This window comes from Corvus cornix, chromosome 8 (genome assembly GCF_000738735.6).
Source record: "Corvus cornix cornix isolate S_Up_H32 chromosome 8, ASM73873v5, whole genome shotgun sequence".
NCBI lineage: Eukaryota > Metazoa > Chordata > Aves > Passeriformes > Corvidae > Corvus > Corvus cornix.
The window spans coordinates 25,153,265-25,168,960 of NC_046338.1; the positions used below are offsets into that span (position 1 = coordinate 25,153,265).

At 52.1% G+C, this 15,696-nt stretch overlaps 2 protein-coding genes across 8 annotated transcripts in view; one reads left to right on the forward strand and one right to left on the reverse strand.

The window, feature by feature from the left end:
• Positions 1-3,520: 3,520 nt before the first annotated feature.
• Positions 3,521-4,576, forward strand: PIGC (phosphatidylinositol glycan anchor biosynthesis class C). The gene has a single exon (XM_010409530.3). The coding sequence runs from the start codon at positions 3,590-3,592 to the stop codon at positions 4,466-4,468; it is 879 nt and encodes a 292-aa protein (XP_010407832.2). The 5' UTR covers positions 3,521-3,589; the 3' UTR covers positions 4,469-4,576.
• A 4,153-nt stretch (positions 4,577-8,729) lies between these two features.
• Positions 8,730-15,696, reverse strand: part of DNM3 (dynamin 3) — a 173,445-nt gene continuing 166,478 nt past the window's right edge. For 4 of the 7 annotated variants that reach the window (XM_039556358.1, XM_039556355.1, XM_039556354.1 and 1 more), the window contains one exon: positions 10,663-15,098. In XM_039556358.1, coding sequence (XP_039412292.1) covers positions 15,029-15,098 — 70 coding nt within the window. In that variant the 3' untranslated portion in view covers positions 10,663-15,028. Of the gene's footprint in view, positions 9,148-9,170; positions 9,367-10,662; positions 15,099-15,696 lie in introns of those variants that run through there. The other 3 variants (XM_039556359.1, XM_039556356.1, XM_039556361.1) reach the window with 2 other exon arrangements.

Below are 15,696 nucleotides of genomic sequence, written 5' to 3' on the forward strand. Positions count from 1 at the left end.
TCCCAATTTCCTGGACTGCTCTGCCCGGCTCTGAGCAGGGTTTCTCCAGCAGCCTTGGTACCTCCTCAGCTCAGCTCAGGAAATCTGACCTGCACACAGGGAAAGGAGATGCCTGGAGAGCTGGAGCAGCACCGGACTCCTCCATGTCCAGGTACTGCGGGGCTCCCAGGGCAACCAGCCCTCTGTCTGCCCCAGGATTCCCCCACAGGGCTCAGCCCAGCTGCAAGGCACAGGGCTGGTGTCATCCCAGTCCATGCTGGGGACTGAATCCAAACAATCCTTAAATAGGTGGTTGCAGGAGAGCAGACACAGCCCGTGTCATGGGGCCTTTTAAGGTAGGAGACGGTCTCTGGACATGGAAAAACACAGCAGCTGGAGTTGCGCCAACCTCCCCCCCATCCCTGAAAAACATTCCTGCGGAGGGAGGGTTTGGCTCCAGGGTCAAAGGGGAAGGCTGGGGGATGGCTTGGCAGAGAAACGAGGCCCAAGAGTCCATAGCTGTGCTGTGTCATTACTATGGGGTGACACAGAGGGATGCAGGGGAAGAGCCCTGGCTGAGGTGCAGGATCCATCCTTCATCCATGCAGCCTCAGGCCAGCTCAGACCCTTAGCAGAGTGTGCTGTTTAGTTATTTTGAAGCTTATCTCTGGAGCACAAGTGATGGTCCCGTCCTGAGGGGAATCACACACCTGGAGGCAGCCCCAAGCCAGTGGCGGGGGTGCAGTGCCTGTGATACTTTGATATTCAAATATCTCCAGTGGAGGTTTAGATCAATCCCAGCTATTCCAGTCCCAGCCTATCACCTTTTCTAGCTTTCCTTCCAAACAAATGTTTGTATTCAAACATTCAGAGCTGGAAGACACTAAACAAATCTGCAGTGGGGTCCCTTTGCAAAGGGCAGGGCAGAGCCAAGCCTCAGCATACCCAGAGTTTGTAGTGCTATGGCATCCAGCTCCTCATTCCTGCATTTCAGCAGAGGGGCTCAAAGCACTCACCATCCTACAGCCTCTCCAGAGGCCAGTGGCACTTGGGGACACCAAATTGTGAGGTGAGGGAGGTCTTGTGGTACAGAACCCAGAGTGGGAATTTAGATGCTCACAAAGGACTTTTGCATTCTTGACCTTAGCTCTTGCTTATCCCTGCCAGGAGCGCTCCCAGGAGGGTGAGGGATGACTCCACAGCACTCCTGTGAGCAGCAGGGCCGGCCAGTGACAGTGACGTGGCAGGTCCCGTGGTGGGTCCCACGGGGACAGTTGTGCAGGCAGGAGAGTCACTGCCCAGCAGCAAAGTCTGGGCCACCTGGGCAGCGCTGAGCTGCCCTTTGCACTGTGGGCGGTGCGATCATACGTGGCAGAGCACATGCTGTCCCCTCCCAGGGACACAGTGCCAGCACAGCAGTGGCAGCTGCTTCTCCCCAGACCCTGCTGGGGTCTCCCAAGCACCAGGTGGGTGCCAGGCCCTGTGGGTCTTGGCACTGGGCTGGCACTGCCAAGGGTGCAGAGCTAGTGCCAGAGTGATCCCCTTGTCCAGGTGGGCACCCCGTGGGGGGCTCCAGCTGCTGTGCTGGCATCTCCTAGAGGGGTTTTGCTTTGCTGCCACCACAGCTTGCATCACCGAGCATGGCTCAGGAGTGCTGTGGGTCACTGACCAACCCCAGTCTCCCCCTTCTCCCTGCCTCCAAAGGGCACTTTGCTGGCTCACAGCAGAGGAGATTTCAAGGGGCACAAGAAGTACCCCTCACCTCTATTCTCTCCACTCCACAGGGGTTTCTATGTGGACCTGATCACGTGGAAGCAGCCTCATGCCCCAGCCCAGCCTGCTCTTCTTGGTCCCCAAAGCATTACAGATGTGCACAAGAGCCCAGGGCCAGGTCAAACCAAACCTGCTGCCACCACTCACAGCGAGAGCACAGCCCATGCCCATGGCAGGTGGCAGTCCTCTTCTGTGGTGGTTCATGGCACTTCTCAGAGCAACAGGAGCGGCATACTGCCCTCCCAGCTTTCCTCTTGCATGCCCCAGCTTTACTCCATGACTTTGGGAGAATGACATTTCATTCAAAATCTCAAGTTCCCAGGCCCTGGCCACCAAGGCAATGCCAGCAATCACAGGAGCTGGCAGCACTCCCTGTCCCTGTGGGCACTGGCTTGTGCACATGGAAGCACATGCATGGCTCTGTGCAAAGTATGGGGCTGGGGGCTTTTAGGGAGGGCGGCTAAAACTGAGTCCAGCTCCATCCTGGCTTGGAGCCTGCTGGCATCGCCCCTTGGCATGGGGTACCTGCTCAGGCTGAGCAGCTGCTCCTGCCCTGCTGAGCAAGTGCAGTGATATGGGGCTGGGAGGTGGCACTTTTTAGATGTCACTGTGGTGTGGCTCAGCCTGAGGGCCCCCCACAAAGGCACACCAGCAGTGTGGGCGTTACCTGCTGCTCTGCACGTATCTGAATGAGGTGGGATCTGTTCGGAGAGTCTCCAGTGGCAGGCACTGGGGTGAAAACAACCAACAGTTCTTTTGCCTGCTGCCGCTGTGACAGGAGGGCCATGAATGCCCCTTCCCGCAGCACAAACAGGGCACTGTTTGGGGCTGCTTTGCCCTGGGCCAAGGCCTCTCGGGTGAGGCCAAAGTAAGCAGCTCCTCAACAGCAAGAACCTCTCCAGGGCTGGGAAGGCTCTCACCTAAGCACAAGCAGACTTAGGGAAAATACCTCTGGCCTCTGTGAAACCTCCCCATGTCCTTTAATATGCCCCTGTCCCCTTGCTGCACACGCTGAGCCCTTTGCTGTGGAGATGGGCACCACAGGAGGTGCATGTCCCTGCAGAGCTGCACCTCTCCAGCCCTGCTTTCCTCCTGCTCCACTCTCGAGCAGGGCAGGACTGAGCTGTGAGCAGGCAGGAGCTGCAGGGGAAGTGCACCCTGTACTCATAGCATCACACCCACATTCCTGGCCTGGTTGCTGGAGCCTGGTTTGGCCAGAAAAGCAAGTGCCTCGCTGGACCGGGACAGGGAGTGGGGGCTTGCAGCATGGGACGGGGTCATGCTCCCAGCAGCAAGGCTGGGCACGCACCGGGCTATCCAACCAAGCACAAAGAGGACCTGGCTAAATCCCATCGACCGGCTGTGCCCTTCTCGGCGGCTGCATTTGGGCTGCAGGGGGACAGCCCTTCGCCACGGTGCCGGAACCATGGCAGAAGCATCCCTCCTTCCCGCCGGGCCGGCCGGTTTGTGGGGCCAGGCAGAAGCGAGTCAGCCCCCAGCACGCACTGGCAGCAGCCTGTGTGTAGGTCAAGGACTTGTGGCTCTCGGGATGAGCAGATCCCAGCATGGAGCCGGGGTGTCCCCCGAACCGACCCCCAGAAGCTGCTGAAGCTCACACGGAGCGGGGAGCGCAGCCCGGGGCGGGGGTGTCCCCTCTCAGGCGCGGCGGTGCCCGGCACTGGGACCCGGCCCCCGCCCGGGGCTCCCGGCGCGTGTCCCGCGGCTCCGGCCGGGAGGTGGCGGCCGCGAGCGCCCCGGCGTCCCTTGCGCCACCTCCGGCACCGGCGGAGGTGCGGCCGCGCCGGGGCCGCGGAACCCCCTCGCCCGCCCCGGGGCGATGGAGCCGGTCCCCGGGCGGCGGTGGCAGAAGGTGCTGTACGAGCGACAGCCTTTCCCCGATAACTACGTGGACCACCGGTTCCTGGAGGAGCTGCGGAAGAACGTGCACGCCCGGCAGTACCGGTACCAGGCCGTCGTCTTCCAGTCGGGAGCGGTGGTGCAGCAGCTGTGCAGCGTCTGCGTCTTCGTGCTCACCTGGTCGTACATGGACGCCGGGATGCTGAGCCCGCAGGGGCTTTTCGGGGCGGCCCTGGTGTCCTCCCTGCTCGGCTACGTCCTGTTTGATGCCGTGGACGGCGGGGCCGGGCGCTGGGCGAGCGGGCGGACGCGCTGGGCTGACCTCAAGAGTACGCTGGTGTTCGCCGCCTTCACCTACGGCTTCTCGCCGGTGCTGAAGACGCTGACCGAGTCCATCAGCACGGACACCATCTACGCCATGTCGGCCCTCATGCTTCTGGGTCACCTCATCTTCTTCGACTACGGCGCCAACGCTGCCATTGTGTCCAGCACACTGTCCCTCAACATGGCCATCTTCGCCTCGGTGTGCCTGGCCTCGCGCCTGCCTCGCTCCCTGCATGCCTTCGTCATGGTCACCTTCGCCATGCAGATCTTCGCCCTGTGGCCCATGCTGCAGAAGAAGCTGAAGGCCCGGACGCCCCGGTGCTACGTGGGGGTGACGGTGCTCTTTGCGCTGGCAGCGCTGGCGGGGCTGGCCACGGTCTCCAGCGTGGGCGCCGTGCTCTTCGCATCCCTGCTGCTCGCCATCTCCTGCCTCTGCCCCTACTGCCTCATCCGCCTCCAGCTGCTCAAGGACAACATCCACGGGCCGTGGGACGAGGCTGAAATCAAGGAGGATCTCTCAAGGTTCCTCATGTAGGCCTGGGCCAGGGGGACCCTCTGCTGTGAGCAGTGCAAAGGTCCTGGCTGGGGGACAGCCCTGTGAGGGAGGACACCTGACCCAATAAAGTCTCTCACACAGCAACAAGGACCACTTCTGTGTCCCCCTCAGTACCCGTTTCCAGACATGACGTGCGTGGGTTTGGTGAAGGAAGGAGCTGAGTGAGCCCTGCAGTGCAGGAGTGCAGGCAGGCGGGTAGGTGTCTGCTCTGGCCTTGCATTTGCAGCTCAGGGTACAGGTGCTGAGCCACTTGGAAATGCACATCTGGCTCAGCTATGCCCTACGGAAATGCCCACGGAGTCCTCAGCCCCAGGATCCTCAGTGTATGCTGGGGACTGCCAGCACTTCCCGGGGAGGGGCAGCACGTGGGTACTGATGGACCTGCAGGGCCGAACGTGAGGGCACCTGGGCCGGGGGCAGAGACCTGCTCACCTACACCCCTGCAGTTTATGGTGCCAGAATAGCCTCACACCCCTGCCAGACAACACATTACCTTAAATCCTTTAGGACGTGACATGAGAGGGCATCACGCCTTCCCCTCGTCTCTAACTCCTTTCCAGAGGCAGCTCTGGCCTTGCTGCAGGGCCAGACCCCGAGCCAGAGGTATGGAGTTCAGCACAGTCCCCCATGGGTGCACACCCACCTGCTGGGGAGATGGCAGGCTGCGGGGCCAGCGGCAGGGCCCGTGGAGGTGCCCTCCGACACGATCTGTCCGGTGTCGGTCTGTCCGGCACCGCTCACACCACAACAGAGGGCGCTCCCGGCAAACAAGTCCCGCTGGAGGCCTGGCCAGGACAGCCAGCCCTGGTGCCTGGACGGCCTGCCCGGCGCTTTCCCTTTCCCTGTTCCCATCCCTCGGCAACCCCAGCCCTGCTCCGGCCAGCCCGGGGAGGAACGCCCTCCAGAGCCGGCACCACAAGAGGGAAGGGATGCCCACACCTACCCCAGCCCCATCTCACAGGGCTGCACTTGGCATCACTCGGGTGTTAATGAAACTTTTCTCTTCTGGAAAAGCTGCAGGAGTGCATCTTTCTGCTCGATTTTCCCCACCCCGTGAAAGCAGGCGCTTTTCACGTGCTCCTTGGGCTTTCTCGGAAATGAGCAGCCCCCGGCGGAGTCCCCAACACCTCCAGTGCTTTGTAACTGCTCTTGCCAAGTGTTAAATGTTGCTGCTGTCGTCCTGGTAACGACTACTCATTTTGCCTTTAATTAAAACTTGTAGGAGTTTGGAGCCCGTGCTCAGGTCTCGCAGGGAGCACAGAGTAGCCAGATGCTCAGAGTCAAGATGACATTTTTTAGCTCTGCAGAAAGGAGACTGTTTTTTCACAGGGAGGTTTCCCAGAAAGCTGCTCAATGACCAGAATGTCCCATCTGACACTGAGCTAATGCCAGTGTAACGCTGTCATCCCAAGCAGATTCACAGAGCCCACTGGTACAGGGGCAAGGGTGGAATGTAAATCAAAAATAAATCAAATCTCATCTGCTTGGCCCCTATCTATCACAGCAGAGGCTACAAGAAAGCAGAGTTTCTGTTGCACTCACTGCTCCACAGAGAAATATTTCCCCCAAAAATATTTTTCCCAAATTCACACTGTCAAACCCAGCTCTGGGTTAGGAAAACTGCAAGCATTGACCACTCAAACATTTCAGGTGGTGGAGATGGGCACAGGCTGCCACCATCTCCTCAGCTGGAGCAGGGACCTGTGCAGATCCAGGGACTTTGACTGATGGCAGCAGGCTCCATCCACCCAGCTCCAGGTGGATGCAGACTGTGTTCCATCCTGCTGCAGGCAGCCTCAGCCCTGCCTACAGCCCCAGACCTCTCTGCTCTGCCCAGCTCCTTCCCTTCATTTCCTTAGAATCCCAGTCAGAATTCTAGGAGTAGATTACAACAGCCTCAGTCCTTGCCCAGAGAGCCTCTGGGGAAAAGCTTAGCCCTCCTCTCACTTGCCCACAAAGATACCCTGCCCATCCTAACCTGGGACAAGAAAACAGAAGTCCAGAGCCTGGATGCACAAAGGGACCTTGGAAGAAGGAAGAATGCCAAAAGGAGCCAGGGAGAGGAGAGGAGGAGACACAAACGGCAGGCAGGGTTTCCCTAGGACTTCCCTGACCTTCTCCTGAGGACATGTGCTCTGCAATGTTGTTGCTATTTAAGCTGCTGTATAAATGGCCATTATTAGTATGTCTGCATGCCTGAGGTCAGCATATCCTCTACAGAACAGGATTTTGCCATAACTCAACACCTATCCAGTAAAGCTGGATGCCCTTTGGACATTTGCTACCTGAAGAAACCTGCACGGAGACCCAAGAAATGGGTCCTTGGCTGATGATGCAACAAACACTTCATCGACCAACCCTAAGGAGTTAAATGTTCTTTTGCATAGCATATTTCTTTCCCTTAAGGTCCAGTCCACTGAGATCAGTCCTTCAATGGGACATTTTCTTTTGATTTGAAGCTGGCCAAATGTGAGTAGTTGCAGAGTGGCTGGGGATAAGCCTTGCTCCTGGGGGAGCTGCTGACACGTGCCGGCTGGAATCTCCATCTCCTGCCTCTGCTGCAGGGAAAGGCCAGTGTCAGCCACCCACACCATGCTGTTGGGGCCATGGCCCTTCCCATGTGGGAGACTGGATCTGGGAAGCCTGCAAAGAACAAAGCTTGAGTCTTTGATCAGGAAACCAAAATAGGATTTTGTTCCTAACCCGTCCACTGAAGAGCAGTCTTGGACACAATGTTACTGGTGCAGCACTGTGGTCCTTCTCTACCTGGCCACAGAGTGAACACCAGGGCAGGCTGGAAACAGCACAGATGAGGTTAAACAGCTTCTTCCAAAAGTCACCCCGTGAACTGATGCTAAAGAACGTGCCAGGGCTTCCCAGCAAACCAGCTCCTATGCCTTTCTACTTAAGAGATTTTAGAAATGGCTACCGTAAACCCATGAAATTTGGAGTCCTATTTTCAACAATATTTTTTACCAAATATTTCATAAGAAGAAAAAGGTTTGTGTGGAGGATTTACCACCATAAAATGCCCCAAGAAACCAGTTTGTGCCTCCCAGCCTAATGCATGGAGGCCAGTAGGCAGCTGGGAGCTCAGCAACAGCTCCTGGGTGCTGTGGGCCAAGCCACTGAGCTAAGATATCATCCACCTTTTATCTTTGTTGGTGCCAAGCTGTACCACAGAGGGATTGCGGGGAGAGCTTCCCACAGCGCAGAACAGATTTTTGAACAACCTGGAAAAGAAGCAGCAGCTTGTAAAATTCAGCCTGTCCCCCTTCCCTTGTACCTGAGGCATAGACAGAGCCTCCTCAAGTGCTCACCAGGTACAAACACGTAGCAGCTTCTGTAGTCATCCTGAAAGCACACAATTGCTGAACTCTGCTGAGGTGTTTCTGCCTCAGCACCTGATGGCGATGGGTTCCACAGGTAAAAGGTACAGCCAAGCCTCAGCTACTCCATTCTTGGGACAGTTGTTTTCCTGGAATTGTAGGTCTCCATTTCTCCCTATCTCAGGGTGCTGGGAAGCACCTTTCCCAGTTCCAGCAATTCCTAATTTAGCACACACAGTTCAAAGGTATAGCAGGCTTTAGGTTGTTTCCCCACTTTTTGCTACACAGTTGCTGTTTTCTCTCTTCTACTCTACCAAAAGACAAAGTCTAAGTGAGAAGAAAGAAAAATCTCTCTTACAGCTCTCTGGGTTTGTATCCTCTTGTATTTTGAGCAAACTTGGTGTCTGATATTTACCAGCTCATGCAGGTGGTTCAGCAGCTCCCTGGATATTTGAGAGGTCAGCAGGAACTGAATCAGCTGCAACAAGAGGAATTGCCCAAATTCAGCAAAGATGCATCAGACCGGGCTTGAAAACAAGCACAGGCTGGGTGTCGTCAGGCCCCTTCTCCTCACACAAAGTGATCTCCTCTCCTCCCCTGCCCCCATCCCGAGCGTGAGCACGGCTGCAGCTCCCTCTTACCATCACCTCCCTACTACCCAGAAACATCTTGTTTGGGCCCCTGAAACACCAGGCTTGAGTCCAGCGCCAAGTGGTACCTCCTGACTTACCTGCGTGGTTTGTGAGATACCCCCTTTGCTTTCCTGTGAGGAAAAATAGTCAGTTAAACCCATCAGTTTCCCCCTTTTTTAGACTGACTCTTCATAGCCTTCACTGGCACACAAAACAAGCACATCATCTAAATTCCAGATTTTATCTTTCCCATAGGGACGGACACATTTGGAATCCCAGAGGTAGCTACTTACAGCTGTTTGTGCTCAGATGCTCCAATGAGGTTGGCTCGCAAGGAATTTAGAGGTTTAGCTTGAAGAAAATGGTCAGAGCAGCTGCAATTTATTTATAATTGTGCAGATTAATCAGTCTAGAGAGAGTTTCAAGAGACTGCTGCAATCTTCTCCTTCGAATTTCCGCTCAGCCAGGTGCTGCTGCTGGTGCACTGGACATGTTTTGGAACTCTGCTGGCTGTTCTTCCTGCTAATGCTAAGCCAAAGCCATTTACATCGAGCAATCCTGGTGGTTAATGAATTCAGAAGCAGTGCTGGAATCCCAGCAGAATTACACCACAACCTTGGAGGGTGGGAGCCTCCACAGAGCCCAGGTAATTTCTTCCACAGGGTAAGAATATCTTCATTTGAGGAGTGAGTAGACCCTTCAACAGAAACACAGGACACACTCTTTTTGTAGTCAGAATTTTATTTTCTTTACATCCAGGCTTATCATTGAAATCTGAAAATAAAATCTTTCATTTACAAATAGGCTAGTGCAAATTAAAGGTAATTTTGGATTTTAAAAAAAAAAGACACTGCATGTAACACAAAAGAAATGTGCGTGTTAGGATGATCTTCCTGGAACAGCTGGTGGAGGTCGCCTAGGAAAAAACCAAAAAATAACCCAAAAATCACAGGGAGAGGGGGAGATTTAAAACAAAAGGCCAAGATACAATAAAATGACTCATACACAAAATTATCTTAATAAAATGGGTTAAGAGAAAAAGGCACAGAACATGCATATTAAGGAAAAGAGCAAGAGCAAGATTAGAATCAGCTGGCTCTCAGCAGAGCCTGGCTTTCATCCTCACCGCCTCCCTTCTGACTTGCCAGTGCCAGAGAACCAGAACAATCCCATCCCAGGTGTCCAGGTCGCTGGTCACAGGCTTTCTAATTTTCTTGCAGCAAATTATACTCTCTGGAAGAGCTTTTCCCCAGGCAGCCTTAAAATTCTCACCACTATCTGCTTCAAACACTGTTCTTGGAGTGGATCTTTTGTGAGATTCTGATGAAATGAGGAATGATCAAACAAGAGGACCTGTGGGGTGGATTGGGGTGTCTGAAGGGGACATTTCTGGGAAGGGTTAAAAACATAGCTGGAGAGCCCCGTGGCAGTGAGGGCCCAGTGCAGAGGAGCAGCTGCTCCTCCTGGTACCCAGCACAGAGCACTCAGCTCTACCTGACCAACATGCCTGGAACCAGGCTCATCTGGGGTACGTGACATGCTCTAGCCAGAGGGGACACGTGGGACACTGCTGTTCCCTGAGGGGGAGTGCACACACTGCCTCAGCCACGGCCATTAACGACTATTAACGAAATCTCCAAATGTTACAGAATACAACGGGCATGTTCCTGCTGTGCTCATCCCACCTTTTGCTTCCTCCTTTCCCAAAACCTAAGGACCCACTTAGCAACTGTGGTGTTCCCACAGGAAGCTGTTGTGCTCCTTGTGCCATACAGACCATCTCCAAGCACGGATTGCAGCTACTTGGCTCATCCTGATCTGAAGGAGGAACTGAGTAATCAAGACATCTGCGCATTCGTACACAACCACTTTGGGGGAAATCCCTTTCAGGCACATTTTAACTCCAGCTCCTGCTCTGGAGGACTCAGTCCCTGAAACTCCCCAAAACATGCTTTCCTCAGCAATGAAGAGAATCCCAGGTACTGCTTGTAAAACGTTCATCCATTTCCCAGGAAAACATCTCCAAGGCCCTTGTAGGGGAACAGGTTGAATGCTTCCCAACAGGTTACATCTCCCCTATAATGACATCTCCAGTGATCTCAATGCAACAGCACCTCCAATAAATCCTCCCTGCAGTCCCCACCGAGGCAATGTGGAATGCTGAGATGATGGTGCAAGAGACAGAATACACCACTCATACACATCCAGAAAGTAATAATAAAAGCCCATCAAGAATTATAGTTTATTTCAGGTTCAGAAATGCAGCATAACATTTTTACAGCAGGTGTATGTGATGCTCAGTAATGACCACAGTTTCGGGAATCCACTCACTGTGCTCAAAGGTCAACCAGGAACCATTTACAGATTACGAAACCAAAGGCAGATGTTTTGGCTCACACGAAGTAGGGCATTAACACACAGAGCAAAAAAAATCAGAAAGAAATTAAGCGTTTGCTTCTTACAAAAAAGAAGTCATCGTTTACCCATCCTGGAAAAGTAAAGAGACAGCAGTAAAGCAAACGGCCGGCAAGACGGGACAAATCATAGATCAAGCAAGAGTGGAGGACTGTCTGGACGGGAGGAGCCATCAGCATCAGCTCGCCTGCAGACAAAGCAAGAGGAAAGACAGGCAGAGTAACATTCATTTACACAAGGGAGCTGTTCTGCAAGAGCCTGGGAGGAGGGGCAGTGCCACAGCGGCAGGAGCTGTGACAGAAGTGCACCGAGAGGCTCCCCGGTGGCACAGGGACAGAGTAGGTCTGCTCTCAATTCAGGAGGTTTGGGCTATTTTAAGACAGAAGGACAGAACTAGCCAGGAATCTCAATATGCTGTACACATCATGGTTAGTGTAGCTGTCTGGAACAGAGAGGATAATATTTTCTACGTTATACTTTAACACGAAATGCCATAACCTATAATGTATCTTCTTTAATATAATAAGTAATCTACTTTTAGGAGGCTTACTTAGAAAGTGCAACAAGATCAGCAATAAAATAAACACACATTAACTATGTACATAATCCTTTTTGTTGAACATACAATCTTTTTAAGCCTAGCACAAGATCCCTTGAGATCCAAGGCCGAGAGCTATTCACGGCACACGCAAGCTCTTCAGCTGATGGTCAGCCATGGCGGGGTGAGGTGGAACATGTTCTCCAGGCAGAGACCCAGGCCCAGCCTAAATGCAGTACTAGATAAGCACCCTCCTGAAACTTAGCAACTACATCACCCAGATTTTTATGTACCTCACGTAAGATCACAAACACCGGTGTTGCTTCATTATTGCTCCACTACGCCCTGGCTATCTGAGCTGTGCCAGAGGAATCAGAGAAAGGCAGAGCAACCTGCACTTCTCAGATATGGAGGTCAGGCTTGGCCCATCCCACATAAGGGGGTCTGCAGAGGTTGTCAGTCCCTCTTAGCAGATCCACAGGGTGCTTGTCCTGCCTTCGGGCATGGAGTGATTTTTGCTGCCAAGGCTGCTCCTCCGAGAACAAGGGACAGGATTGACGGGACTTGCCAGCACCAGAAGTGAGCAGGACAAACAAACCCGTTCCGGGCACTGTACAGCAGAAGGAAGTGGGCCAAGGTTGGAGGACAGTACTTACTCAATTGGATGTGGCAATTTCTTAGGAAGCACTTAAATGTTTTTCCTAGAAACAGTTCTATGTGGTTTATTCTGACAAGTGTATACGCAAGAAGAGGTGAAATCATCAAACCCTGGATTCATGCTCACTGTTATTTATTAACCTGCACACCTAAAAGCGTTGCATTTAGGGCACAGGGTCAGATTTAGATGAGATCTGAATGAGGATGCAGAGGAAGGAGGGCTGTGCAGCTGTGTCCTGCACCCTCAGCATCAAGCACAGAACCAGATGGTGCTGACGCCTTGCTGCCGCCTCCTCCTCCTCTTTTGGGTAAATCCACCCTTGAGAGCTTTATTTACAATTCAGGATTACTGCTGAGAAATAGTTTCTTGGGGGCAGAGTTAAGGACAGTGCTGAATTGTGCCACCTACTTCCTTATGCTTGGCAGAAACAGTCATCAAAGTAAATGAGGGAGTCTCAAGCAGAGAGGATTTAAATCATGTTTTTAGGCCAGGATCTATGTCATCTGATTAAGGCTCCTAACTTAGCAGCATTACCCTCGTGTCCCATGCAGCCACACTGGTCTGAATCACCTCCAGGAGGTGACGCTCTTCCCACAGAACAAAGGACAGCTGAGCTGAGGCTTTGGGTATGGTGGATAAATCCAGACTGTGGCCTTGCAATATCATAGAATGGATTGGGTTGGAAGGTACCTCGGAGCTCATCTTGTTCCAAGCCCCCTGCCATGAGCAGGGACACCTTCCACTAGACCAGGTTGCTGAAAGACCCATCCAACCTGGTCTTCTATCACCAAGTGAATTTTAGAATTTGGGGTTAAAGTGATTTCTGTGGCTGAGGCATTAAACCTGGCTTTCAATCAGCAGGCAGCTGCCAGTCAGTAACAGTTCTGATAAACTATAGATAGGTGTGCTGGCCATGGACTACTATGGCTGTTTACAAAAATTATATCCAACAGATGCATTGCAGGTTACAGCAGAGAGCACTAAGCAGTGGAAAGCTGTGTAGAAGACAAGATGAATCATCAAAATATGGGGGGGGGGGAGGTTTGGTAGTAAAAATTAGTATGACCGTAGTGGTGTTTGCAACCTTTTTTTCCCCTGAAAGCTGATTCTGTGCACTTGGCGTTGGAGATGTGGGCCTGTTCCCCAAACAAGCACCAGCCACTTAAGCAGTCTGCTGAGATCAACAAGATGCCAGTGTTCTGAAAACTCCATCTTCACTGTGCATCACATGTGACCTCTAGACTCCCCAGGCATGTGTCACAAGTATGAGGTTGACAGGAAATTAAAGTTAAGCTAACATACAAATCATGATGCTTTCCCAAGCTCGTCTTTCTTCTGCAAGCTGAAACATGATTTGCTGCACTGGTGAGCACAGCTAATCAGCAGCCTGGGAATACTTAATAGGCTAAATCCCCATTTGTTGTGGCTCTTTGATTGGATTCTTCCTAACCATGGGGCTACAGCATACTGGAGCCCTACAAGCAGTCTCAATAAATACATTTATTAGACTGATTATACTGGGGGCCTTTGAAACCACCAATTGCTTTGCTAGGGATCTGTAACCATAATTGTAATAGCAGCAATTCATATTTTCTGAAGGAACAAGGCCAAATTCCTCTCTAGTTTCATTCTGTTAACTCAGTAAGTTCTAAGCTTTAAGGGTGACACTGACCCTAAGTGTTTAAAGTGAAGTAATGCAGTTAAGACAAAAGGTTTTTATAATGCATTAATTTATAATGTGCAAAACAAGAGGCAGAGAGGACCTCTGCAAGTGAGCAGCTGCTAAAATAATCCAGGATGCACAGCTGAGCACTTCCAAGAACCTAGCTGGATAGAAGCAACAGTAAACCAAGGTGTGCATGTAATGCAAAGAGAAAATCTTTACATAGTGGGCACAGGGGAACTTCATCAACTGGCATGTGAAAATATCACAAATACCTCACATCCAAACCAGACCCTTGGGAAGCTCAGCTGCCTGTCTAGGCTGGAGCTCTGTGAACTGGCTCACATGGTGGCCAGAGGAGTGGGAGCCCATGCTCAGCTTTCCATGTATCTGTATCTCTATGTCCTTCTGTGTCACAAAAGGACCAAAAGCAGTGCTCAGTTCCCTGGATCCTGCCACACAGCACATTTCCATGCACTCACCCCCCTCCAGGGCTTCCCAGGAGCGCAGTAGGAGCAGGAGTGTGAGCAAGCACTGGCAGAGGGCAAAGGGAGCTGGCACATGCTGCTCTGTCACACACCAGCCCTTCAAACCACCCTCTCCCATCCTGGCTGCAGGGTGAGAAGGCTCCACACCAAGCCCTGCAAGCTGGGGCACCCCAGCCTGCTCCTCACCAACCCAACACAGTTGGCATGTCAGCTGTCAGGGTGCAAATAAAGCAAAACATGCCTTGTCCCACACACACCCTGCTTGTTTAACATTCCTTAAAACTAAACTTTGGATAAAGAGAATTTATAGGAGAAGCAAGCCCCTTGCAAAAGAGACCTGGAAGTGTGGGGCTTTCAGAAGAGCTTGGTAAGAAACCACATGGCTTTTCTTTGCCCAGTTTAGCCATTACAAGGGAAAATAGAAAACCTGGAGGGTATAAATAAAATAAAAGCAAGATTCCATTCAGGTAAGAGGGAAAAAAAGCAGCAGATCAAATCAATACGTGCACAAACACACACAAAGTCAAGCCCTCTATTTGCTGTAGAGGACTGTGAGCACAGTTGCCTGGGTGGAGATATGTGTCAGTACGTTAGCTAACATCAATTATTGCAAAAGGAAAAGTCAAGGCAGCACAGACCTTCCCCAGACATTTAAGACCTCATAAACAATGCAGAATGGACAGAGTATATCAGTAAAATTGGTTACTTGCCTATAGATGTCCATACATGCGACTATACATTGGTTACTGTGACAGTTACCAAGCAATTTGTTTCCACATATTTGGTTAACAATGAATGACATGCCAGAAACTCCGTTTAGTCTAACAGGGATGAATCTAACGGACGGATTACAGTGGGCCGAGTAGGTGAAGGGGGCGGTCTTCGACTGGAGAGAGAGAGAGAAGAAACAGTAAGCACAAACACTGAGCACAAACCTGGCATCTCTGGCTGTTGTTACATGGACATGCACATGCTCATACACACAACAATCCTGTTTCCACATACACTGAAGCAAGACACCTCTTAAGCATCCACAGTAAGGAAGGAGGCAATGGGTTTGCCACGTGCCTACCATGCCTTACCGCTCTCACCCATCGCTGTCCACAGCCTGGGGGTTCTCCACACACAGTTACCCTCTTGAGCCACGCAAACCATCGGGGACGATTGTTATTCTCCATTTTTAGGGGTCAGTCCCAGCCTGGACAGCCACACAGCAGTCTTATAGGCACATTTCAGAGCAGGCGACAGGACTTGGGAAAACAGCTTACAACATCTTCAGGTCCGCTTTGCAGAAGCAGGAAAACCTACAGCTTCTTGCATACCTGGGCAAACTGTAGCCCTATCAATGTGCCTGAATTTGAGGCACATTTTGAGACTTTATATCAATGCCCAGTTATGAAAATGCCAGTCATGGCTAGAGCTTCTGGATTCATTAATTTACCACTAATGCATTTTTCTGACAACTTCAGGAAGTGCTACAGAGT